This window comes from Python bivittatus, unplaced genomic scaffold (genome assembly GCF_059951505.1).
Source record: "Python bivittatus isolate LINGU-HERP-01145 unplaced genomic scaffold, Pbiv_v1 ctg000610_np1212, whole genome shotgun sequence".
Lineage (NCBI taxonomy): Eukaryota > Metazoa > Chordata > Lepidosauria > Squamata > Pythonidae > Python > Python bivittatus.
Genome location: NW_028277088.1, coordinates 16,681,966 through 16,707,611, shown reverse-complemented (window position 1 = coordinate 16,707,611; position 25,646 = coordinate 16,681,966). Strand labels below are relative to the sequence as shown.

Sequence of the window (25,646 nt, the reverse complement as noted above, 5' to 3'; positions counted from 1 at the left end):
GAAAAAGTGGGAAAACACTCCTTTAAGTTTTTAAACTGCTTTAAGGACAATTTAAGGCTGCCTTGCCTTTGGGCGGAGAACGACATGAAGGCAACGTCGCGGAGAAGAGCAAGAAAGATATCGCCCTGGCCCCGTTGCGGGTAGGTGCAACTAGGAAACGCTCTTCAGCTTGACTGTAACCAAACGAGGCTCAACCTGCTTCCTGTTTCGGGAGATCAGATCTCATTCAAGCAAAAAGAAGTGAGGCAAGATAAGGCAGGGCAAATTTTTCTCTCAGGGACATTCTAGGAAACGTCCCGTTGTTTTATCTCTGCCCGGAACCTTCACCTCCACCCAGTAGTCGTCCTCGCGCACCCCTCCCAATTAGTGGCCGGTATTCTGCTCCGCATCACTTCCTCCATCGGAGCAGCCCGCCGAGCGGTCGGGCGTGGAAACGGAGCGCTTCGCTGCCTTCGTCCCGGCGGCTCGCCTGCCCGCCCGCACGCCCGCCCGCACGGCCGCTTGGCTGGGGCACGAGCCAGTCGCGACCGAGCGCGCGCTCTCCACTCTTCCCCGATTGGCTTCTCCGCAGGTTGCGCAGGTACTCGGTAGCGCTTGAACCCTGCAGGTTAGCGCCGCAGCAAAACCCGGCAAGGTAGGCTTTGGAGGAAAATCCGCTGGAGTTGGTGCCAGCCAGTAGTAGTTCTGGTTCGACTTCTCTCCCCTCGTGGCGGGCGATGGTTTGTCCTAAGTGCCCCATTACAACGACCCGAAAAAAGTGGAAGCCTGATTTGCTTGCAAAATTCGGTTGAATGTTGAAAGGATTTCTTTTCTTTTCTTTTCTTTTCTTTTCTTTTCTTTTCTTTTCTTTTCTTTTCGTGGGTGGGGGCATTAAATGCAGCGTCATGTGTAATGATATCGGCGCAGTGATCACTTGTAAGGCCTCTTTTCGGGCATCCAGATCAAGGGTGGGCTGAATTTTTGAACTTGACTCTGGATTTACTTGATCGGTTTTTGAATGATTAAACAGCAGCAGCACTTATTCCAGTTGCTGAAATGAAGTAAAGTTACAGTAACTAAGGAGTGGAGTTTTATGCAAGGACTGTATGCCCTACCCAGGTCCAGTAAGATCCTGGTTTTGTTCATTCTAAGGATTAGGTTTTTGCAACAAACGATCCACTTGGTGAATCTCAGGGGTTTTATAAAGTAAGCAAACAGGATAAACCCACAGACCTCCATTCTACACACTTTTGCCAAATATTCCATAGGACGGTATTTCTCCCACCCCCTTTCAAGCTGTCTATAGGGGCAATATGAACATTTCTCCTGGATGAAGTTCCTACTCCTCTCTCTATGTTATAGTGTATCGCAATTGCTTGTGATATTTTTTTACAAATGGTAGGGCAGGCTCTGTTGTAATTAATTGAGAATGCAGTGTGAGAGATTTGATATGATCTGTCAGGATGCTTTGATGGAAGGTATTCCAAAAAGGAGATTATACAGCTTCTGAGCATGTATAGAGTGCCTTTTCTTCACACAAATGAGCAGTCGCTGCTTTTTTTTAAAATCCTCATTTTATGCCTATTCCTGTTCAAAGAACATGGCTTGCAGCTGGTTCAGATCATACATATCTTATTTTATGTATTAAGGTCTGCCTAAGGATTTTAATCAGAAGTGTGTTGGTGTGGAAACGGGGGAGGGAAGAGGTGCCAAAAGCATGGCAGTTTCTTCAGAAGCTCTCTTCCGGTGTAGATCTGAAATACAAATTTGCTCACTTCTCTATATGGCGGTTTTGCCAATTCTGCAAAACTTCCTGCCACAAAAAAATACACAAGGTAATGTTGCTTGACTCTTGCAACACAGCGTGAATTTCCACCACAGCCTCTGAATCTTTTAAAGCTACAGCAAAATAATTATCATTCTGGATTTTTAAAATTTATTTTAAGGATGATTTGTTTTATTTATTTATATTATATTGCTATTGTTTTATTTAAGGAAGTTTCTGTTCTCTTGTAAATGGCTCTGGGCTTCTCTGACTAGGAGGAAGAGTGATATAGAAATAAAATCTCTTCCTCTCCCCTTTTTCTGTGCATGAGAAAGAGCAGATGCAAGTCACAAAATATAGCTGGGGATAAGCAAAAGGTTCAGTCTCTCCCCCCCCACCCCAGGTTAAGAATATTTAAGTTGAATGTTACTTTTGAAACATTTATTTATTTAAATTTACTAACCACCCAACTCGGACTCTGACGAACATTGTGATGAATCACACATTTTATGTTCTGTTTAGAGCAACATTTTCATATGCATTTGAAGCACAGACTTTATTGGTTTTAGAGTTACCCCCAAACCATAAAGTATACCTTTGGCCTTGATACAGTTCAGTAAGCCTCAGTAAGTGGCCAACTTTATCTGGGATTGGCAACTAAGCAGGGCTGGGCCTGGTTGGGATTTGTGTGGGAGACTTCCAGGCTAGACTGAGAAATCAAAAACATTCCAGAAGAGGTGGTGGCAAACTATTTCCGTAACATCATCAAGAAAACTGTGGAGATGTCCATAAAATCTGCAGGAACTGAGCTTGTTTTTACAATCTGGTAAATATATTACAAAACCCACATTGCATATTTTTAGTTAGGCAGCAGTTAATATTATCCTAGAATAGAAAAGGAAGGAATTAGGTTGTTTTAGTTAAAAAAAAAAAAAAAGATAACGATTAACAGAAGCTGTGTTGTATATTTCCAAGTTAGCAGCTAATATTATCTTGGAGGAGAAAGAGGTTAGATTTCATTTCCGTTCCCTGATTAACTGCTATAATGTCAAGGGTCTTTCGAAGCTGGGCAACTCTCAGATGTTGAAAGCATGCTAAAATATATCTCGACGCATGCAGCAATTTCACAATGCTAACTTGAACATACCTTGGAGTTTATCCAGAAATGTTGATTTTCATTCTGGACTTATGAGCCCACATATGTAGCATCCTTGAATCTCTGCACTTTTATAATGGCTGTTAAGGACCAGTTTGATCTGACAGGGAAAGTTACAACAGGAAGAAATACTCCTAGGAAGAAGTATCTGCTTCCTCTCCCCCTGCCCCCCACAACACTGTCCCAAAAATCTCCAGTGTGTTTTCCAGGACCTCCAAGGGTGTCTGCAGGATGTGTTCAAACAGGTTAAGATGGCAGCTGCGATGGTGCCATCAAAGCTCTGCCTGTTTCCACATAAAGAAACAGGCAGAGCTTTGATCATGCCATCATGGCTGTCATGTTCACTTTTTTGACCCTATCCTGCAGATACCCCTGATGACCTCCTTCCTTTTTGCTATACTGTAATATTTTTTAAAGGTGATTAACGCTAGAAGGAGCTATTTGAGAGGTGTAATGATTCAACATACTTCTCATAGGAGATTCAGTCCCAGAATGTTCAAAACAATACAAAACAGGAGAAATAAAAATAAACAGAGTTTTGCATTGGCATTTAGTGTGATGCAAATCAAAGTAGAATTATTTAATTGTTATTTGTTTTTTATTGGTGAAATGTATTTACTGCTTCAAATGTAAAGGGCTCTAGACAGTTTGCAGGTGTTAAATAATAACAGTAAATATTAAATCAATAAAGCAAAAATACCAAATATTTAAGTACCCATGGCGCTATAGTCAATCTCTGAAGGCCTTCTGGAAAAGCTGGGCTTTTACCAGCCTCTGAAAGGCCATGAGTGTGGCATGAGAGTATTAACCCAAACAGACATACCTAGTTGAGAGTAACAGAGGTTGTTTGAGCACACTCCTTTCTTATTTAATTTAATTTAGAAGCTTTGCCATGTGAAACTTTTTAAATAACCATCATAGCTACAAAGTGTAGTTTTATGCACAGTTATACATTCTGCATTTTAGTTCTGCCTTCTGCCAAGAAGCTCAGGATGGTATAGATCAGTCTTTTTTAAAGTGTGGTCCCCCAAGAATCTCTCAGGAGTCTTCAAAATCAAAATTATTTGCCAGCCTATGTTGAAAAATAATACAATATTAAAATCCCATCATACAATTGTAAGAAGCAGTAGTGGCAGCAAATGTGTCAGTTTTAATTTTTAATATGGTAAATATCAATGCATATAATCCATACAAAGGCTTTTTTGGGCAAGGGATCCTGGGAGAAAAAAGTTTAAAAACTTTTTAAACTGGTATAGATCATTGGAATGCATTCCTCTGTAGATACACAAGCCACACTTCCATTTATTTTTCCAACAGCCAGTAGAGTTTGGCCCACAATCATCATATGATTGGCTTCATGGCTGAATGGAGGTAAGAATTTGATTTCTGGTATTGTAATTAGTGCCTGACCCATCTTAGCTGATCTAAAAAAGTACCTTAGTACTTGGATGGAAGACAAAATTCAAGAACTTTAGGCTAACTGGGCAGTTGAAAAACATCCAGGAAGAAAGAAATGTTAGACCATGTCCATATTGGTGTCAAGAAAACCAACAGTTCAATTTATCTTTACCTTATTATAAGTTAACACTACAATGAGCTGGGTAAGTGATGTTCTTAAAATAAGTGATATTCAGTTTAGTGTAACTGAATCAACTAAAACACTTAAAAGACTTATTTAGATTTAAGTATTTTGTGCTGTAGGTTATGTGGAAATATATTTATTATTAGGCTTCATATGTGTGGGGTGTTATGCTGTCTTTTGGAAAAATGTTCTAAACTCTTTTTCTTTCAATTTTCACTCATTTTTCAGATTTAATCCATTAGCACAGAGGCTTTTGGGGTATAGGTAAATTCTGCAGCCATATCCCAGAATCCCCAAAGACTAGGATATTGAAATTCAGCAGCAAAATAGCAATTTTGGGAAACAAAATAGTCATGTTAAGTCTACACCAAGCTTAATGAACTGCTTTTGAGTAAATAAAACCCAACACAATCCTCTAAACTTTCCCAAAAGGGGTCAATCCCCCCCCCCCCCATACCACAAGACTGCCATGCCTGTTACAGTCCTTGGAAGAAGAGGAAGATAAAAATAAGTTAGTTTAACTGAAAAAAGTTCCCCATCTCTTTTGCTTTGTTTTATGCATGTACGCGTCATTGTAAAATTCATTCTGTAAATCCATGTAATCATGAACCTGAAAATACTCTAGGACTATAGTAGTAAAACCAGATGTGTTTTATAAGTATAAAGCTATACCTTTAATTGCTGCAACTAACATTATTTTTGATAGGTGTAGAAGTGTAATTGAACAGGAAAGCTGTACATACCAATTTTAGCTTATTGTGTAGTGATGAAGGATGTGACTTAATGCACACTCAAGATAAGGTGTGAAGTGGGATGTTTGCTATCTGTGTACTTTCTGAGAATTAGCTTGTGTGAGCCTGCAATGTGGATTGCATTTCTTAGCAGTAAAATAAAACACATTCATAAGATCAGTGTTTCTCAACCTTAGCAACATTAAGATGCTGGCTGGGGAACTCTGGGAGTTGAAGTCCACTCATCTTAAAATTGCCAAGGTTGAGAAACACTGGGTAAGATAAACAATTAATTTGATTAATGAACTAGAACTAGAATTTTATTAGAATTAGAAAATTGTGCAATTCTAATAATGTTGTCTAGGTATTTACATATAGAATATTTCAACATTTTCAGGTATTTGGAAAATGATGGCTTCTATAGTGCTGTGTAAAAGCTAGGCTTACGTCAAGTGTTGGGGATGGGGAAAATCTTTTGAAAGTAATTTTAACACATTGGATAGAAGAAGTGGGTTGGTGGCAAATTTAAATATGTGAAGGTAATTTCAGTTTGTTGATTGCAATCTGAACAATTGTTTGTTTATAACTTAGATTTCTCAGACTGCCCAACTGACTAGTGACTTTGAACCTGTATAGAGGTGGCTTTATTTATAACAAAAGTACTCTCCAGCCCTGGTGATTCTCCTTGGATGCAAATCATTTTGTCCCTGGAGGATAGTTAATCAGGCTGAAAAGGTACCCTGTCGTTTTGTAAAAAGACACCATTTCATCTACTGTTAGTCTGTCTTTTTCCTTCCTTTCTCCTGATAAATCTCAAAGTATAAAGGCCACATTGCAAGACTGACATGTTGTCATTTCACAGTGGAGAGAAACTTGGTTGAAGGAAGAAGCCTCTCTGATGGAAGAACTGATGAGACAACGGTTAACTAACAGTACTGTACAAAGTTAGCCTTGTAAATAATCACCAGTCACCCTCTGGGGGCGATGGGCGGCATATAAATTTAATAATTAACTAAATAAATAATATCAAATGTAAATTCAAGTTGTTGGCGATGTCCATGTATAACAATCAAGGGAAACCAACCAGGCAATTTGCCACATTAACTACTTTTCTGACTACAAGAACACATCTGAGCTTGTTATTATATAATTTGGGGGGCTAATAATCCAAATATCCATAAATCCAACCTGCCTGAAGAGCATGTGTTGATTTGATGCCATATTAATGAATGTTGGAGTGCCAGAAATTACAACTGCTGATGGCCCATCTGTTTGGGGATGAGACTTTGCAATGCCATTTATGTGATAAGAATCAACTTAGTGAATGTAATAGAAAGCCCTGTTTCTTTTTTCTTTTGCATTGCTCCCTAATTCATGCATTGACATTCTAGAATTAGATACCTCAGTCTCCTAGCTCCAAGTTATAATAAATAATTTGAATTAGTGAAAGAAAGAAGATCTGTATTTTCACAATGATTTTAAAGCTATAGTATCAATGCTTTCAAAATCTGATTGTTAATGAGGGAGTAATTGCTATGCACTGTGCTGTGGGTGCACCTTTCTTTAATTTGGCACCAAGTTTGTATCTCCAAGAATTCAGAGGTAGCGTGGCTTTTCAGAGTTCAAGATACACATGAAGTTTATCAGTGCTGGAAAATTGCTAGAATGTGACTTTCTGCATACCGTGTGCCCAGTTTAGAATGTAATGGCTCTCTTATCCCACAAGAGAAGAACGTTAAATGAACAATCCAATCAAAGGTGCCTCTGTGTGCTAAATCAGTGTTTCTGAACCTCAGCAACTTTAAGATGCATGGACTTCAACTCCCAGAACTTCCCAGCTGGGGAGTTCTGGGACTTGAAGTCCATGCATATTAAAGTTACTGATGCTGAGAAACATTGTGCTAAATTGTGGTACATCCGTTTACCAAAGAGGGTGTTAAGACTGTTGGTACCTCAACACATTTAGCAAAAAAAAATAATGCCTGCATGAAGTGTTTTTGTGAGTCTAGGCAGAGGAGAGAGTGTAAGATGTGATTAAAAAATGGGTCTATCTCCCTTAGTGCTGATAAATGGCATTTGTATTGGAGAAAGTCTACTAAAATGTCAGAACAAAGCCCAAGCTTAGATTTGTAGATGCATTAAAGGCAATGATTCTTGTCTTCCATGAACTGCTGTCATGATACAAAGGAAGTAGCAACCCTACACCAGTGCAAGAAGACTGTCAACCATCCTTTAGTGATCCAGAATTTGAACCCATCACTGAATCCAACAATGGCTATATTGGCCAAAAAGGATCTACTGAACATAGCTTTGCCACATGTTTTCTTGGAGAAAAAAAATAAGAGAATACTGCTGAAAGGATCTCAAGAGTTCTCTGAAAGTCTCTAAATAAATATTCTAGGCAAGGTGCATCATTTTTCTGGAATATGGAATGTGACATTCATTCTGGAGCCCAATCTGTCATTTCAGCTGCCTCAATGCAAAATTTGCTTGTATCACTGAAGTTAAACCAGCCTCTTTGTATACAGCCACTGTGTCTCTCATAAATGTTAGCCACCTTGAATTGTTTGCTACTTGGCTACACCCAGGGGCCGTTGCTAATGGTTCCTCTCAGTAATCTGTTCGGATCATTGGTCTATTTGTCTGTAACTTTCACTGTTGTTCATTTATGATATTCAGAGACTTCTGGACCATGCTAGAGTGTTGCAAACATTCTTCACACACATGTATTCATAGCTGAAACATTTTCTTTCCAACAGAAAACAGTTAATTCTGCTACCTTATATAATATTTGATTGACAATATGTTAAAAAGCTGTTGGCCAGGAAAAATGAATTAGAACCCTCAATGACAGTGTGCTGAATAAATAGCAAGCATTTATCAACTAGGTTTTTTGTTCTGTTTCATTGTGCTGCACGGAATTTTCTGTGATCACAAGTCATTATCGTGCTTATTTGAAGCTCCACTGATTTCCAAGGGACTTAATTCAAAGGAAGTATGCTTAGAATTCTCCATAATTTTTTTGTATCTAGTTAAAGCCAACTTGCCTACTCTTTTGAAATGCACAAATTATTAATGATGCCTATTATAAATATATTTGCTATGAACTCTCCTGCACTGACAGCTTATAAGCCTGCAGGCATCAAAATAACCAATTAATGTCCACAGCTTTTTTTTTTTTTTTTTTTTACAAAGGCACTCTCATTATTATGCACTCTCATTATTCAAGCAGTCACACTTATTATGGAAAAATATGTCAGGAAGTAAATTATGATTAAGCCACTTGATTCTGCAATAAAAATAGTCATGCAAATCCTCCAATGGAAAGGAGGGAAGGAGCGCAAATGTAGAGAGGTTTTCAGTGTTGTGCATTTTGCCTCCAGTAATACACAGGCCTGTCTCTGAAGACAACCCAGAAAGCTCAGTTGGTCCAAACCCTGGTGGCCGAGCTGTTGGCAGTGATAAGCCATTCAGCAGCATAACTCATTGCTTCAGTCCCTACATTGGTTGCCAGGTTCCAGGTGTGCTGCTGCTAACTTAGAAGGCTCTCCATGGGTGGCTTCCCGTCTACAGGCAGGATGGTATCCACTGATGCTTCTGCCCATTCTGTGAAAACATTTTGAGAGAAGATGCTCCGGTTTCTCATCCCAAGAGAGATTATGAAGATAGAACCCAGGTCTGTTTCATGTGCCAGACTGTCAGGTTCAGCCCAAAGAACTCCACGAGGCAGTACAGATACAGTTCTATTGCATTTATTAGTTTCCACCCACAAGGCAGAATCTCACCAGACTGAATCTAAATTTCCCAAGCCAGCAAGCAAACACTGTGAATTCCTTAGGGTGGTGCCAGTCTCATCCTCTTCACCTTCCCATGCTCATTCTGGGGGCTAAAGAAATGCTTATCTCCCCGAGCGCGGCCTTCCCCAAACCATTCCATCACACAGACTCTGAACTGGAGGAGCAGAGCTTGACAGGTTCTGACCGTGCAACTCAAGAGCCAGCAGTTGAAGGAGGAGCTTGCAGGTCTGGAGAAGTCAGAATCAGCACCTGTTAGAGAAGCACAACATCAGGCTCTGTCAGATGATCCAGAGCCTGAGCAGGAAAAAAATCCTCAGCCCTCACTCATGGAGAAAGATCAAGTGAGGAGAACAGAGAATCAGGAGAAAAGGCATGCCTGACTCAGTATTATAAAGAAGGGTTTGGGTGTCAGAATTCTGTTAGCGAACAGTTTTCCAACCTTAGGCCTGACTTCCTGAATATGCGCTGCCTCTGATTCCCTGGTTGATCTTTGGACTGGTATGAGACTACATTCAAATCTGACGATTAGATTTTGGATTTGTCTCTGTGAAATCTTGGCTTCTGAAATAAGCTTCTTTGCTCTTCCTGAGTTTTCCCATTCCTGCACGGGAGTGAGATTTATAGCTAACACAAAGACCTCTGATCTACATCTGACCTCCTGCAATTGTAACTGCTGGCACAGGATACCTGGAGACAGACCTTGATGTGGCTCTTACACTGGGAGTAGCTTACCTCCCAAGTTTCATTTATCCCCTGACTTCTTGGCTTTCCATTAAGCTGTGAAAACTGTATTATTTTGTTAGTAGTGCTGCTCTTTGCAGAGGCAGATCAAAGGAATTGTCCCAGAAATCACAGAACATCCTGTTTGTTGTCTTGAGAAAGCTTTTGTTGTGAACTGTGAAATATAAATTCTTAATAAAGCAAATTATATCTGAATTACCTGAAAAAATGGGACTGTACATAAGATAATTAATGCCCCTGTGGAGTAGACTTTTTCCGTTATGATCTTTGACTCTCCTCAGATTATAAAGGCATGTCTAAAGACCTTCTAGCTCAGTGGTTCTCAAAGTGTAGTCTGAGGACCCCTGGGGATCCCCCAAGATTCTCTCAAGGGTCCATGAAATCAAAATTGTCACCCTATGTTGAAAAATAATATAATATTAAAATCCCATCAAACAATTGTGAGAAGTGGTAGTGAAAACGAATGCATCAATTTTAATTTTTAATACAGTAAATATTGATAAAGATACAAACAAATGTTGGGATCTTTCATAATTTTTAAAAGTGGGAAGTGGTTCAGAGAAAAAAAATTAAACACTCTTCTAGCTTATTATCTCTACTTATTGCTGATAGTGTGCTTTGTGACCTAGGAAATGATAAAGTGTTGATTGCTTCAGCCAGATTCCTGATACTTTAGAAAAATAGCATGGATCATTGTGGCAGTAATGCATTCAGATCTCATGGATTCTTAGGCCTGATTCAGTAACACAGTTAACCGTAATGTGGTTTGTTTTGGTGGTATATTGTATAAAACCAGCTAATTGTCATTAATTGCACAAACTAACATATGGCTTCTCACAATATGTGAACTGTGTATTTGATATCACATCAACTTCACAATGTCTTCTTCTGAGATAGCCTTTCTCAGCTGGGACTTTCAAAGTCTGATGATTACAACTTCCAGAATTCCTAACTAGCATGTTGGGTTGACTTCTGGGAATTGCAGGCCAGCACATTTGTTGGACACCAGGTTTGGGAAGGATATTTTGTTCTGATCAGTATTCAGCAAACCGAACACTGTAATTTTAATTTTTGAACTAGGAGAGCTATTTATTTATCAACTTTGTAAAGCTACTCAACTCCATGATGATTCTGGGTGATGTACACAATTAAAAATAGATTGAAACAAACATAAAACAGAAATTATGAATATTTGAAAAGGGCAAAACACTTTATCTAATAAAATCACTTTCCCCAAGGAGTCCACTACCCAAGCTAACTTCCTTTTGCACTTGCTCCTTGTTTTTGTGGCCTGAAAGGGAAGGATAGAAATTGTGGTTGCGAAATTTAGTTGATTAACACATCCAGTGAACCGATAAGCAAATTTTAAGAATTAAATGTGCCCCGAAATAGGCAATAGATGTATTCTTTTTAATATAAGCACTTACAAATCCATGAACAATAGACATCTTTTAAGAAGAGGCATCTTTCTTTTTCATTCACACAAGAGGTGAAGTTCTGGTGCATGGGTGTATCATTTAAACAAAGAAATGCACATTGAACATTATTGGTGCATAGTCTTATATGTATATAAGTAACTGAACAATAAAAAGTCTTCAATTAAGTAACAGATCTAATATGAACTAAATCAATGTTGTAAATCTTGGATCTTGAACCTGATCAGTAATTATGCTGTCAGAACTAATTTTATGACACAAGTTATTATGACCAGGGATGAGGGTGGAGAGAAGGCTACATTTTCTCTTCCACCGAGAGAAAGAAAATCAGTTTAACTATGTGGTTACTCTTCAATTTCTTTCTTTTCTTATACTGATTCCATATGTAGCAATTAGACAGGTTATGAGTGGTGCAACCTTTCACCATCATCATCGATCATCATCATCTGGTTGAACCATGCTTTCTTAGGTGCCTTGGGTGCTGTTCTGAAGCCTTTGCTATGTGCTTCTTGCCTGTTAGAAGATCACACTGCATATTTCTAGTAAGGTAGATTCGTTTAAAAACAAATATTCCTCAAAGTAAACCCCCGGCAAATTGCATTTCTTGATTTGCATATTTTGCTAGGAAATTATACAGTTAGCCCCAGATTGAAAATAGAATCTCTTTGTAGTTGAAGTCCTCCCATTCCTTTCTTTATTGCACTATTTCTTATTTCCTTGAATGAAAATGAAACAAGACCTTTGCTTGGCATTTTACATTATATGGAGGTTTTCTTCATGAAGGAATTACTGAAATGCATCAGAAGATAAACAAAGACACTTCATAGAACAGCTGCTTTGTGTTTTCTTCCTGGGACTTCTGTTAGGGGCATAATTAGAGTGCTGTGGGCCTCAAGGAATAAAACCTCTGATGGGACCCCCACCCCCAGGCTACAGCAATTGAGGGCAGGCAGTTGAAGAAGAAGAGGAGGGTGACATGCTTGGTTCTTCCCCTCCTCACCAGCAGGCCTGGGTCCTGGGAAGGTCTTCCCTCACCTCCTCAATCACTCAAGGTATCCCTTGAGTCTCCTCCTCTCATATTTCCATTCAATATAAAGCCATGTATGCACACAGCACCCATGTCCCCTCCCCATGGAAACCCTCCACCCTCCTTCAGTGCCTCAAAGCCTTTCTCTCTCAGATATCTGGGCTAGGAAAATGTGGATGACTATGACGTGGCAGCCAAGAGATATGGAGGACTTTGCACTGTTTTTTCACATAGCAGATGTTTTTCACTCCAATGCCTCTGGAGAATTAACAGGACAATGTGTGCTCATGGGCAAAGTTCTGAAATTCTAGGAGGACTCTGTTTTACTGAAAATGGATAATATTGTTTTGGAGGAGAAAAAGGACATGATGTGATCAGTGACTCATATTGGAGTAGTGCTACTTGATCATAATCTTGAGAGCTTTTTACCCCAAACAAAAATGAAAGTTTATTCCAGTGGAAGAAGACGACGGTAAGCCATTTCTCTGTTATTGCTAAGAAAGTTACATGTTGTGTCCATGAAGTCAACAGGAATCAAGTTTGACCGAAATTAGGATTATTTATTAATTATTTTTACTAATTTCAGTACCATCTGGAGCAAAGATACCCTCAATTTTTGCTAAAAACATCTACTTTTTCCACTATAGAAAAGTTTGCAAAATTCTTTGTAGATGGTGAAGTATGATATTGACATCCATTTCTTATCTTTGTGTTTCAGATGGAGGAAGCATGTGAAGATATAGATCAGATGTTCAGTGACTTATTGGGGGAAATGGATTTGCTAACACAGGTAAGTATGCCTGTGGGAAATGGAAGAATAAATCCAATTTTCTGCCTCCTCTTCAGTTTTCTATTCCTTTATAGTTATTAAACTGCAAACATTTGTTCCTTTATGCTAGAACTTTTTCCTTGTGTGAGACTTTTAAACTGATAGAGTAAATCAATGCAATACAACAATGCTAGTCATGGAATCAAAACAAAGTTTCTCTTGTTTGCGCACTCAACTGCATCTTTGAAAGCAAAAGAAAAAAAAAGCCCCATAACCCTCCTACCCACCCCGGTACTTTATGCTGAAATTGGGGTTTGTATAGTATAGTTTGCACACTCATTTATTGACTTTACATTTTCCTCCCAAGCTATTTTAATTCCCAGGACATGGCAAATTGCAGCTATCCTGGATACATTTAGATGGACGGCTCCTGGTGCTGACCAGCCACTTCATGGGGATTTTCTGCACCTCTTCTTAATGTTATGGCCCTGCTGGACTCGTCTTCGGAGGAGGAGGAGGAGGAGGAGAAGGAAGAGCCAGAGGCTTCTAGGGATAATAGTCCTGGAGGGGGTGATTCCAGCTGGCCATCTTACTGGCTAGCAACCAGCAGGACCAGCGCAGAAAAACTTGTTCTCAGCCAGAGTGGAGTTATTGGCTTCAACACTGCTGGAACCACTCCCTCCAGGACTATCATCCCTAGAAGCCCCTGGCTCTACTTCCTCCTCCTCCACATCAGAAGATGAGTCCAGCAAGGCCATAACAACTTCTTTACAGACCATAATATTAAAATGGTCCAAAAGAAAGACACTTTTGGAAAACATGGTGGAAATTATAAGTAGAAGACAAAACCTGGGGCCTCTGGAAGGCCCTTCTATATCTCCCCTTCAGCCATTTGTGCTGCTGGTGACCATATTTCTCCCACATTTGCCCTTGTACCCCATGAGATTTCCCTCAGTTTATTTCTATCTAGTTTTGTTCCTCCTTTTTCCTTCCCTTCTCCAGGCAGTTCTGGTTTCCTCTTATTCCTCTTCATTATGTTTTTGCCTTCTTTTTTGCTGCTTCTGTTTGATGGAGAGTAGCAAAAGTATGTGTTTTTGTGTGAGCAAATGGCTTGCCTGTGTCAGAGACTATGGTTGGGGAATTACTGGAGGATCAATTGCTGTTATAAATGGGACGCTTTATTTTACAACCAAATAACGTTACTCATGTGAATGTGTGCTGGGTGTGCTGGCTCCTTCCTTTTTTTGCAGTGTGACTTCTGGTAAGTATAGGCACATCACCCATGCATGAAACGTGCACACATTTATTGGGGAGGGGAAAATCTGTTAGCTGGGATTGGCAGTCTTAAACTGGCAAGATGGAAAACTGGGCATTAGACAGAATTTTGTTCTGCTTGTTTTTTTCCCTCTGTTTATTCTTCCTTTGTGAAATTTCAGATCACCTTTTCAACAAATCTAAAGTAGTGATCAACCACTCATAAAAATGCCATCAAACCCTTGTTATTGGGATTGCTCCCTCAAAAATACAAAAAATGAGTCAACCACAAGGCTGCTGCCAGAATAGGCTTTTGCCTCAGTTCCTCTTTTGTTCTATTTCTTTATTTCTATATTCTATGTTTTAAAGCTTCCTTCTCTATTTCCCCCAATGTGTCTGCTGTTTTCTGTCACAGAGTGGAGGAACTGTACATCTTCACATTTTCAATAAAGCTTTCCCCGTACTTTGGAATGTTTTTACTTCTCATTTCTTGTTTTACACCTAGTTGCAAATGAGAATTAAGATATGTGGGTACAATCCAGAATATACTTAGGAATTTGTGTCTGTTGTCTATGTCCTGGGATATCCTGTTACACAGCCTGGGTATTCTTCTGTTCATGGGTAACAGTGGAAGCCTTGAAGGCCCCTTCATGTCTTTTGGGGTTCCTGGATACTTGCAGTGTGTGTCATTTGTAGCAGGTCCTGAGATATAGCAGGATGCTTGTGAAGGGACACTGTTTATGACATTAGGAGCATCCCTAGTTGACTTAATGTATTGTCTATCTCAGGCATAATTACAGTACTCTTAACTTTGAGTCTGCATTTACCTATTCTGGGATACAGATGAAAATAACAAAAATAATAAACACAGCTCAACCATCTCCATCTCACTCTTCAGATAAATTGGGATTACAGTCCCCTTGCCTTGGCCATGCTATCTGGGAGTTTAAAAATCCCAGCATAATCTGGAGGGCACCCTGTCGGGGAAAGGGGATCTAGATTCTGTTTTTTTGAAGAGCAGCAAAGAACTACTTTTGTGCTGTTTTCATAAACTGGTTGAGTATCAGCTTTCAACTGATGGTCAATTGACCAGTTTAAATTCACTTAAGCACAGTTTTATAACATTAAAATACGTAGCTTGAAAAATAAACAGTAAATTCTTTGGAGGTGGTCTTTTTTCTTCAGGGATTAAGTTAATTTTGATTCTGTGTATGCTCAAACAGTATCTTTAGTAAAATCCAGCTAAATTGTTCCAAATTCTTAAAACTTCTTGAATAAGATTTGGCTAAGGGATAAATGGAGGAGGCTGCTGAGAAGGGGAGAGATACAATTGCAGTAATCCACAACTCTGCATTTAACACTCTACATATCTATTTCTCTGATCCTATCCTCATGACGCACCCTTGATTTAATGCAGGCTGTTGTATAATGTTGTATAAGGGGAAAAATGTAGGAAATCAAGTGAGCTGATGACAGGATCTGCCATGTTATCTAATTTGACTTTAAGACCACTATATATATCATGTGCACTTTGCAATTCCATTTCATTTGTCTTGGGATGTTTGTAACTTACCATGAGAGTGGATGGTCAGTGTCAGTACTGCGCATGGATGGGTTATCATCTGTAAGATTTGGTGGCATATAAATCCAATAAACAAAAATAAATCTCAGCTGTAGTTGCTAGAACTTACGTTACTGTAGAGCAGAAAGATATTCACGTATCTGCCATCAAATTGTTTTCGACTCCTGCTCCCTCATTCTCCACTGCTGTCCACACCTTCCACCTCTCCTTCCGTTGTCCTCCCTACCTTAAATTGTGGAAGAGCTGGTTAGCCCATTCTTCTTGGTCTGCGCTTCTGGTAATGAAATCTTCTCTTGTCAAAGCTGGGATTGATTGATTTACTGTGAGTGGGAGACTCCCGCTGGCATGCTTTGATTCTAATAGTTGATTTTTAAATGCTCAGAACAGAAGTAGATCTGTGAAAATGTGATTGGCCCTTGAAGCACATGAAGAACAATACGAACACTAAGCACTATTGTGAAATGTAATTTCACATCAGTGGTGGGAGAGGCGCTGTTAGGTTGGCATTCCCTCTCCAGGTTTCAGGTTCTCCCTGAATCCTAGAGATTTTACCAGGGTTGTGCAATGCTTTTGAAAGAAGTGCTATGCAGACATAGCTATTTTGCTTCATTTTTTCCCCAAGTACTACTTCTTCCCCTAAAGAAGTAGTAGTTACAGCATGGTGCTACTTCCACTACTGACCTTTTGTAAGGTAAATAGTGAGAAATTCAAGTTAGACACTCGGTGAGTTCACATCGTATGTTTATTTGTGGTTAACCTAACTGCAGCTTACTCAATTGAACCCATTTTTCAGATTCTTAGTACATATTTAACCTAACTCAGTTCCAACAAGCTGGCATGTTGTACAGATCCAGCTAAAAGGAAGTACTTTTTCATGTAGCACATGGTTAAACTATGAAATTCATTATCATGATGATTAGCACCTGGGATAGTTGTAGGAGAGGTGTACCTGAATTAAGAAATTATCCTACTTTGGACACATTATGCAAAGACCTAGCTCTCTGGAGAAGGCTCTAATGCTGGGAAAGGTGGAAGGAAAGAGAAGAAGTGGACAACCAGCAGCAAGGTGAATAGACTCATTTATCATGGCGATGCGTGCACCATTGGAAGACCTGAAAGAACAGGTTAGGGGTGGATTGTCATGGAGAAAATCAAGGTGGTTGCTAGGAGTTGAAAACTTGATGGCACATACATGTAATCAGTCAATCAAGTTTAACCATGGACCCTGGTCACCTGGGGTGTCTTCAGGATGTGGTCAAACAAGTCAAGATGATGGCTGGGATGGTGTGGCTGAAGGTCCATCTGTTTTTTATGTGTATCTGGCAAATACAGCACTGTTATAAGAAAGAGCTCAACATTTTGTGAGGTAAAAATTATTGGAAGCAATATATTATATTGATTGCCAGAATTTAAATATTGGCACTGGCTTATAACTGTAATGAAATTAAATAAATTAACAGTGTAACATGTCTTTTAATATTTTAATGGTTTATTAAGTCAGTATTTTAGTGTTAAATAATTTTGTGCACTAATAAGAGAGTACATTTAATAAAGTCCCAGATTTGTTGCGACTTTAGCCAGGATCACTAAGAATTTTACATTCTGGAAATTATAGTATCAGTACATCTGGAGAATACCAATACTAGTTCCTGAAAAAGAGATGTGTCACTTTTATATATGGCTTGTGGGTTTCTCATGAGCATCTGGTTGTCCGCTGTGAGAACAGAATGCTGGACTGGACAATCCTTTGACATAATCACCATGGTTTTTCTTAAGTTCTTATGAGCTCCCATTTCTCTGGGTAATGTTTCTGCAATAAACACTGTTGCGAAGAAGAAAGACATTCTTTGGAGCTATGATTGGCCAAGTTTCATGTGCTAATTTTTCTTTATCTTTTCAAATGTGTTATGTTGTTCATCCTACAGATACAATAAGTAATCATTCAAAAGCTATTTTTCCTGTAATATGCATTTGGGTGTATGCATATGTATGCATGTGATATTACAGTTGAGGAAAACATTCTGGAGAAAAGGATTGTAGGATTCATAATTCAAAAACAAAACATTTCCTATAGAAAAAAAGAGCCAATAGAAATATAAATGTGCTTCCCATCATAGAAAATTTTAAAGGCTTTAAAACTTTAAAACTGTTCTTTTCTTTTTTTTTATCAGAGTTTAGAAGTGGAAGCCATGCCTACCCCACCCCAAAAGTTACCTGATGCTGAGTTTAATTTTGCAGTTGGTTTCAAAGATTTAAATGGTAAGTACTAAAAAAAAAAATTCCATTGGACATATTTTCATATGTGGATTAAAAGTATGAGAAGAAGAAAATTAAACTGGTTTTGTTCTCTTCCAAAATTATTTGTTAATGTGTGTGTGTAATTAATTCTGCCTAGTCTTAAAAAGATGAATTTATAAGGTTGACATTATAAAAACTAAAGTTTTAGAATGTTTCCCCAAACCTCCTATTGATCTAAAATTGAGGTGAAGAATAATAGAAGTTTTTCAATGTATTTGCAAGCTTTCCAAGACCTTTAATCAGGTAACATGCAAAGGGAGGGAAGAGAAAAAACAATGTGTCCTATTTTTGAACCATCTCACTATCAAATTATTAAGTATAATGTAATGTTAAATTGCACAAAACCTAGCTCATAGCTTACCAGATAACAAATATTAATAAATCCTTCATTTTGAAATATATATCCCAGCTGTTAGTCACATCTGTTTCCATTAATTATAATAATTCATGTTGGGAATGATAAAGTTGTAGTCAACCCATCAGAAAGGCAACAGGTTGCGAAGCCTTCTTATGAGAAAAGGCATAAGCAGGTTTCTCTAGCATAATATTTTCGAATGTGATAAATCATCTTATGAAAGGATGCTGTCATTGCTTTAGAAGAATCCCAAGAATTATTTGAATCTATAAGTGTTGCCTATTACTATCTGTGGAAGACCATCTAACAATGTACGTGGAACTACTGTTCCTTAATAACATTGGAGAAGATCTCTGATGTGTTTACCTTTTTCCTTAACAGAATCCTTGAATGCATTGGAAGATACTGATTTAGATACTTTAATGGCCGATCTTATAGCAGACATCAGTGAAGTAGAAAAGACCACATTCCAAGAACCGAAGGATAGCTCTTACTATGAGCAAGCTGCCATGACTCAGCCACCAGCAAAGCCTACCCCTATTTGTGGAAATCAATCAATACTAAATAATACTACCCCACTTGCTAAGAATGAGTTACCAGTTCCCTCTGCAGAAACGCCATTGCTGCCACCACCACCAGCTCCAGCCATCCCTCTCGAACCACTCACTCAGGTTAGCAAACAGGAGAATCTCTGAAGAAGTTCTTGTCTTCATATTCTCAAGATAGCCACACACCAATGCACGAGATAAACTGGCTTATCAAAATGTCAGTTTCTGTTGCATTCAAAGAATGTCTAACTTTTGTAATGGTTTGTTCTGCAAGAATATTTATTTAAATAGAATCTCGGAAGCTTTTGTTACTCAAAAAAGGTTGAGGAAGGAATGTAATGTTTGCTTACTTAGGCTCCTAGAGGAAAGGCAGGATATAAATCTAACAAATATTTCATGTTGAGGAAGTCCTCTGTGGAACAGGCCAGTGGTTATTCTGCAGAAGATGGAAGCTTTTACTCTCAGATATTGCTGAAGACTATGATGAGGATAGATGAGTATGGTGAATACACTGATGTTTCCACTGAAGTTTTTATCCTGAAGAGGCAAGCTGTTTTCTGAATTGTCAAATTAAGCTGAACAGAAGATCGCCTCTTCAAGTGTACAAGATGCTGCAGTTAAAGTTGCAGAGAATGGTAGGATGATGAGCAAAAGATGAAGAACAGATTCAGAGAGAGACCTAATTAAGGAAAGAATCTCACAACTATGTATCATAATCATAAGACAAGGGATGGGCAGGGTTTTTTTGTGGCAATTGCCCACAGTTTTATTTTTAAAAACCTAGCCTGCTGCCAATGTGGCTGATAATGTGAAGAAGCCAACGTAGTGAGGTGAACCACAATGTGCCATTCACTGGGGGAGAAGGGAGGGGGTTGGAGTTTGTAATGAGGCAAAAATTGCATTCAGCACCTTGTGTTTGTTTTAGCAAAGAAATTTAAAAAATGGGGAAAACACACCACACCACTGCTATAAGGTAAACTACAGTGATTCATAAAAACAAAAGAAAAAGAAGCAACAAATTTAAGAACTACTATCAAAAAGGTGCAGAATAGTGAAAATGTACACTTGAAGGAGGGTGGGGAGAGAAAGGTTAGTTTTTTGGCCATTTTTAAACAGGATAATATGCAAGTTCATACTACTTAAGAGGAACAAGAACTTCCAAAATACTGTAAGAGCTTTTTTGAAAAAAGAATGAAAATATTTATCAAATGGTGATGGAAGAACATGTTTTATAAGAGCTTCACAATCTTATTTCCACCTCCTTCTAGGAAGAACAAGAGGTGGAAGCAAAAGCGGTCAAGATTAAACTGGCTTTAGAAAAACTAAAGGAAGCGAAGGTTAAAAAGGTAGATTTTATATGGCTGCACTACCCACTATCCACTACTGTTTCTTTAAATATCATGTTTGATGCCCAGGAATGGTGCTGTCTTTAAGGGAAACTAAAACCAAATTACAGATGGATGAAAATATAGCTTTTAGGTTTGTAACACTAGAGAGAAAATTGTGATTAAATGCCTTGTAGGCATATTATACCATAAAGGATATTTAAATGCTTATGATCATATTTTTGGACAATTCAGAAACAGGGCTCCTCTGTTGACAGCCCTACAAGGTACACTAGACCAAGAAACCAATGGCATATAGGTCAGGGCTGTTTTTATTGTAATAGCTCTAGTAACAGAATCTTGCAAGTCTGAATGTGCTTCCCCCCTCCCTCCCTCTATCTTCATGGGAACTAGGGAGGGTGGTTTGTCAAATTAGTTTCTTGGAATGGGCTTAGGTCCCACTTATCTGACTATTGCCTTGGTAGCCACTCTTCCTCCTGTTCTTCAAGGCCATTCCCTATTTCTTCTACAGCTGGCTACCCCTTCCCCCCACCCCACCCAAAACCTGCAGGAGCTTCTGCCTAGCAGAAAATACTCCACTATACTGCTTAAGGAAAAGATGTAGAGGAAATCTAGTTGTAGACAGTTGTAGGTATGGAAGATAAGGCTGTTAATACTTCGAGTCATTAAGACTAAACCAGTGAATGTAAGCAGGATGGTGCTTTATGGTTGTATCCTGTATGTGGGTTTTCCAGAATCAACTGGTTGGCCACCAAGGGAACATCATACTAATTTGCGTATCATTGGTCTTCGGTCTGATCCAGCAGGACTCCTACTTTGTTTCTACTCTGAAGCAAGATCCTGTCCATAATCCCAGTAAATGGGCATTAGATGGCAATCAACCCATTCAGCCAATTTTGTCCCTGTCTAGAACTCCCATCTGGTTCACTGGCACTTACTCCCAGTAAAGTGGGTATAGGATTGCAAAAGGACGATAATCATATAAACCCAATCTGAGAGAAGTTTGAAAGATTTAGTTGAAAGTTCATGTATGTAGGAATGTCATAATTTCTTAAATTGCCTTAATTTTTACAGTGCACACATAAGGAAAACAGAACAAATGCTTGTCCCTTCTTGATTTCCTTTTTCTGTTTCTTCATTCATAGGATTCTTGATGCAGGTGCTTTAAAATGAAACTTTAGTAAGGAATTGTTATTCTAGGTTCTTAATTCCAAACAATTCTAATTCTTGTCCTAAATATCTACTGTTATCTACCAATAGAGCTGCTTCTTGTGAATATTTACTCTTTTTTTTTCCTGCAAGCCTCATGATTACATAAAACCATCAAATGCAGGGTTCCTCAACCTCAGCAACTTTAAGATGGGTGGACTTCAACTCCCAGAATTCCCTAGCCAGCCATGTTGGCTGGGGAATTCTGGGAGTTGAAGTCCACCCATCTTAAAGTTGCTGAGGTTGAGGAACCCTGAGCAAATGAACCTAGCTGATACTTAGACCAAGTAATACCAGGCGCTACTGCAGTGGGCTGTAGCCTTTGCAGCTATTCAGGACAAAGGACCCACTTACATCAAAGGCTTAATGTAGTTGTGTGTGTGTCGGTGTGTGTGTGTTTGCAAGTACAAATGCCAAAATTCATATATACAACAAGGTTTCCTGAAAAGATTATTGTAAAGGAAAGAGCTTTATGGGACATGGTGACAGTTCATAATAAGAATAATGCTGAAATTTCCAGCATTGAATTTTACTGAATTCTCAGTATGTTTAATTACTGTTGATTTAAGTTTCTCTTCTGTAAGCAAAGAAAAATCTCATTGCATAAAAATATCTGCTTTTTCATGAAGTGATTGGTTTGACTAAAGCTGTCACTCTGAACTTACTTACCTGGGAGTAAGCTCACTCCTTATGCTTCTGGTTGAAGCCCTCTTGAAGTCAGAGAGAGATGTTAGAAATGACTGAAAATGCATTGATTTGGTGAGAGCTAAATTCGAACAATTTCATTTAGCTGCAAGGCCTTTTTAGGAGAATCGTAAGCCAGATTTTAAATGCTAGTCTTTGTGAATGCATTGTCCAAAATCAAGCTCAAAAAGTAAGTTCAAAGTTCATTTAAAAATATTATTTAATCCAAGGCATACATTAAGCCAGATGGGAGAACATGTTTGGTGGGGTAATGATTGAGGGATGCGTTATTTTTCTCAATCCAATTTCTGATAGTGAGGCATTTGAATCTGTATCTTCAATTTTTATCAGTCATGGCAGATTTTGGCCTTTTTATCCAGTCTGAAATTAACCGACTGATCTGTTATTTTCTCCCCAGCTTGTTGTCAAGGTGCACATGAATGATAACAGCACAAAGTCTCTGATGGTGGATGAACGGCAAGTGGCGCGTGATGTCTTAGACAATCTCTTTGAAAAAACCCACTGCGATTGCAATATAAACTGGTGCCTTTATGAAATATATCCAGAGCTACAAATTGGTAATTTACAAACCATCAGGCAATCTCTGCTGATATTTCTGTGGTTTTCCTAGAGAGCAGTTTCCTGGATGCAGCCATCCAGCCTCTGCCTGTTTCTGTATTAAATAACAAGGGTGTGTTTGTTGGGTTCTAAAGCTGCCCATGGCTGGTGTGTGTTTTTGTGGACAAGCGTGCGTGACGGAGAGGAAAAAACTGGCTAATCAGATAAATGCGCTCTTCAGGCAAATAATGCTCTTCATCTGCCAACTAAAATCATCGTATGTTTAGGACGCTTCTGTGTTTTGATGAAACTCCTCTTGATTCTGCTAATCTAACAAAAAACTATAAAAGCCTAAATATTGAGATGGACAATAATTTTAAATTATATTTCTTTCTTTCTCTTTCCCTCTCTCCCTCCCTCTCTCTCTCCCTCCCTAGAAAGATTTTTTGAAGACCATGAAAATGTGATTGAAGTGTTATCTGTTTGGACTCGAGACACTGAAAATAAGATGTTATTCTTGGAGAAAGATGAAAAATATGCTGTATTTAAAAACCCCCAGGTAAACTAATGTGACCAAGGTCAAGGGTTATCACCCTGTAAGTTGTGAATCCCTAAGAGGGCCACAAGCATGTTTGAGAGAAGCCACAACATTTTCTTAAAATGAATAAAATTTGTCCAAGCAAAGCTAATAGCAGTATAAAAACTCGCAGCAGGCTTGTGCAGGCAAAACCCACAGCAAGTTTTGAGAGAACGGCTAAACCTGTGGGTCTATACTGTACATCTGTCAAAACCATCTGCCAATCACAGAAACTTTATCATTTAGTTATTTAGTTTTTATTAATGGGGGGTTCACAGAAATTCATTTATCATTTTAAAATGTCATGATACTGCAGTTTGAGACTGTGCTATAGCTACACCAGTGGAGGGCAGAAAATAGATATGGATTTATTCACTTTGGTAATATGGAGATAAGGTTTTAATCAATAAAAGATACAAGCTGCTTGCTCACTGCCTGCCCTATGATTAAAAGAACATATGTAGTGAAGAAATCTCACAGCTGTTTCTAGTGATATGGAAAGCAAATTATTCAGAAACATAAATAATTGTGTGCAAAATTATTCTGTTTTCCATAGAACATTCAAGTGTTCTCCAAAACGTTTTGTTGTTTAAGTGATTCATCACTTTCTGGAAGTACATTTGTTTTGGGGGGCAAGTCAAGTGTGGATCAGGAAACATTACTTCCTGTTTTGGAAGATGTACTTCTGATAAATGACTAACCACCCCTAGAAGGACTGTATCAATGCCTTTCAGAAGAAAAAACAATATTCCACAAAAGACCAAAACATTTCATGACTGTAACAGAATTTTGTACATCTTCTGAATATATGCCCCAAGGAAAAAAGTAGATCTCACAAACCTGAAGTGTGTCCACCAATGATTTGATTTAGCATGTGTAATGATAATTATTTTGTTGGCTTTAAAGATCAATTCAAAAATATGAAAAGTGCAGCAGAAATTCTCAAAGGTGTATAAATGGTCTTGCCTAGTTATCAGAACACCTATTTTGGCTCCTAAACTTATTTTCTAGAATAGCTTCTATGGGTCAACACCCATAGAAGCTATTCTAGAAAATAAGTTTAGGAGCCAAAATAGACTCCTAAACTTAAGTAGCACCAGCATCTACATTTTTCTGGAATTCCTGCCTCTTGTTGGGTTAAAACCCTGTGGCTACCCCTGCGTTTAGTACATTATAGACTTTGGTATATGAGGAAATGTAATTTATTTATGCAAAAAGAAAGACTGTTTTTTTCTCAAATAAGTTATCTTTAAAATGGGAAGGACATCTTAGATTTGTTGAAAGTACAGTCATGAAGGCAGACAACTTATTTGTTTGCATCCTTTTTGGAAGGACGTTGCCTTCAGTTCAGAGTCATCTTCCTTTCAGCTAAGTATAGTACATTTCTCTGTCCATGTTTTTGTAATTGGTTTTTCAGAGCAATCAGATTAAGAGGTTGTGTTCCATGGAACTACTGCAATGACTCAATAAGTGGAAGGTCACAAGCTTATTACTAAAAGCTAGGACTTCATACAAAGCTACATGTTCCAAATATCTTAATGGCAATAAATAAACCAATACAAATTACATTTTAAGGTGACAATGGCTCTTTGCAGCATAGCAAAATAAACATGCTTTTTGTTGGCATAATTGGAGGGTCTCAGTTAATGGACCTTTACTTTAGGTTGGGTTTACCCTAAGGTTGCAAACAAGATATACGCCACAGGGGAAAAAAGATCTCCTAAGCCTGAGGTGTGTTTTGTTCAGTGGGAAAGACTTCATTAGATGCAAAGTCTCTGTGTAGTGCAGTCCAGTGGACCAGAGAATCCACTCCTTTTTTTTCAGTTAATTATCTGGATGTTGTATAGTTAATGAGGAAGAGCCAGGTGCAAGTCACTCAACAGTGAAAATACAGATAACGACTCTCCAGCTGCCTCATTCATTGCATACCAGCCTTTCTGTGTACTGATGGATGAAGGGTGGCCTAGAAGAACTAATTTCTATATTTTCCCAGGAAGAAAGAACTGATCAAGAAACATGAACACTTTCTGGGATATACATTTTAACGTTCATATTGGGCTAGCTTGATTTTTGTTTCCATGCTTGTTAAACAGAGAAAAAAATTCTTCAAGTGTGTTGGATTACCAGTTCCAGGATGCCCAACATAGTCTACAAGCAAGGTTCTTTTCTTATTTAACCTGCTGGTGGCAGAATTTGTTCAGTGGGGAGAGTAACAGCATGGAGATTGAACTTGGTGTCTACAGAAATACGAA

The 25,646-nt window shown here is 38.6% G+C and overlaps 1 protein-coding gene across 1 annotated transcript in view; it reads left to right on the top strand.

The window, feature by feature from the left end:
• The first annotated feature begins 428 nt into the window (after positions 1–428).
• Positions 429–25,646, top strand: part of APBB1IP (amyloid beta precursor protein binding family B member 1 interacting protein) — a 44,210-nt gene continuing 18,992 nt past the window's right edge. The window contains 7 exon segments of the mRNA XM_088150528.1: positions 429–634; positions 12,933–13,004; positions 17,991–18,078; positions 18,854–19,143; positions 20,289–20,366; positions 22,678–22,837; positions 23,255–23,376. Coding sequence (XP_088006654.1) covers positions 12,933–13,004; positions 17,991–18,078; positions 18,854–19,143; positions 20,289–20,366; positions 22,678–22,837; positions 23,255–23,376 — 810 coding nt within the window. The 5' untranslated portion in view covers positions 429–634.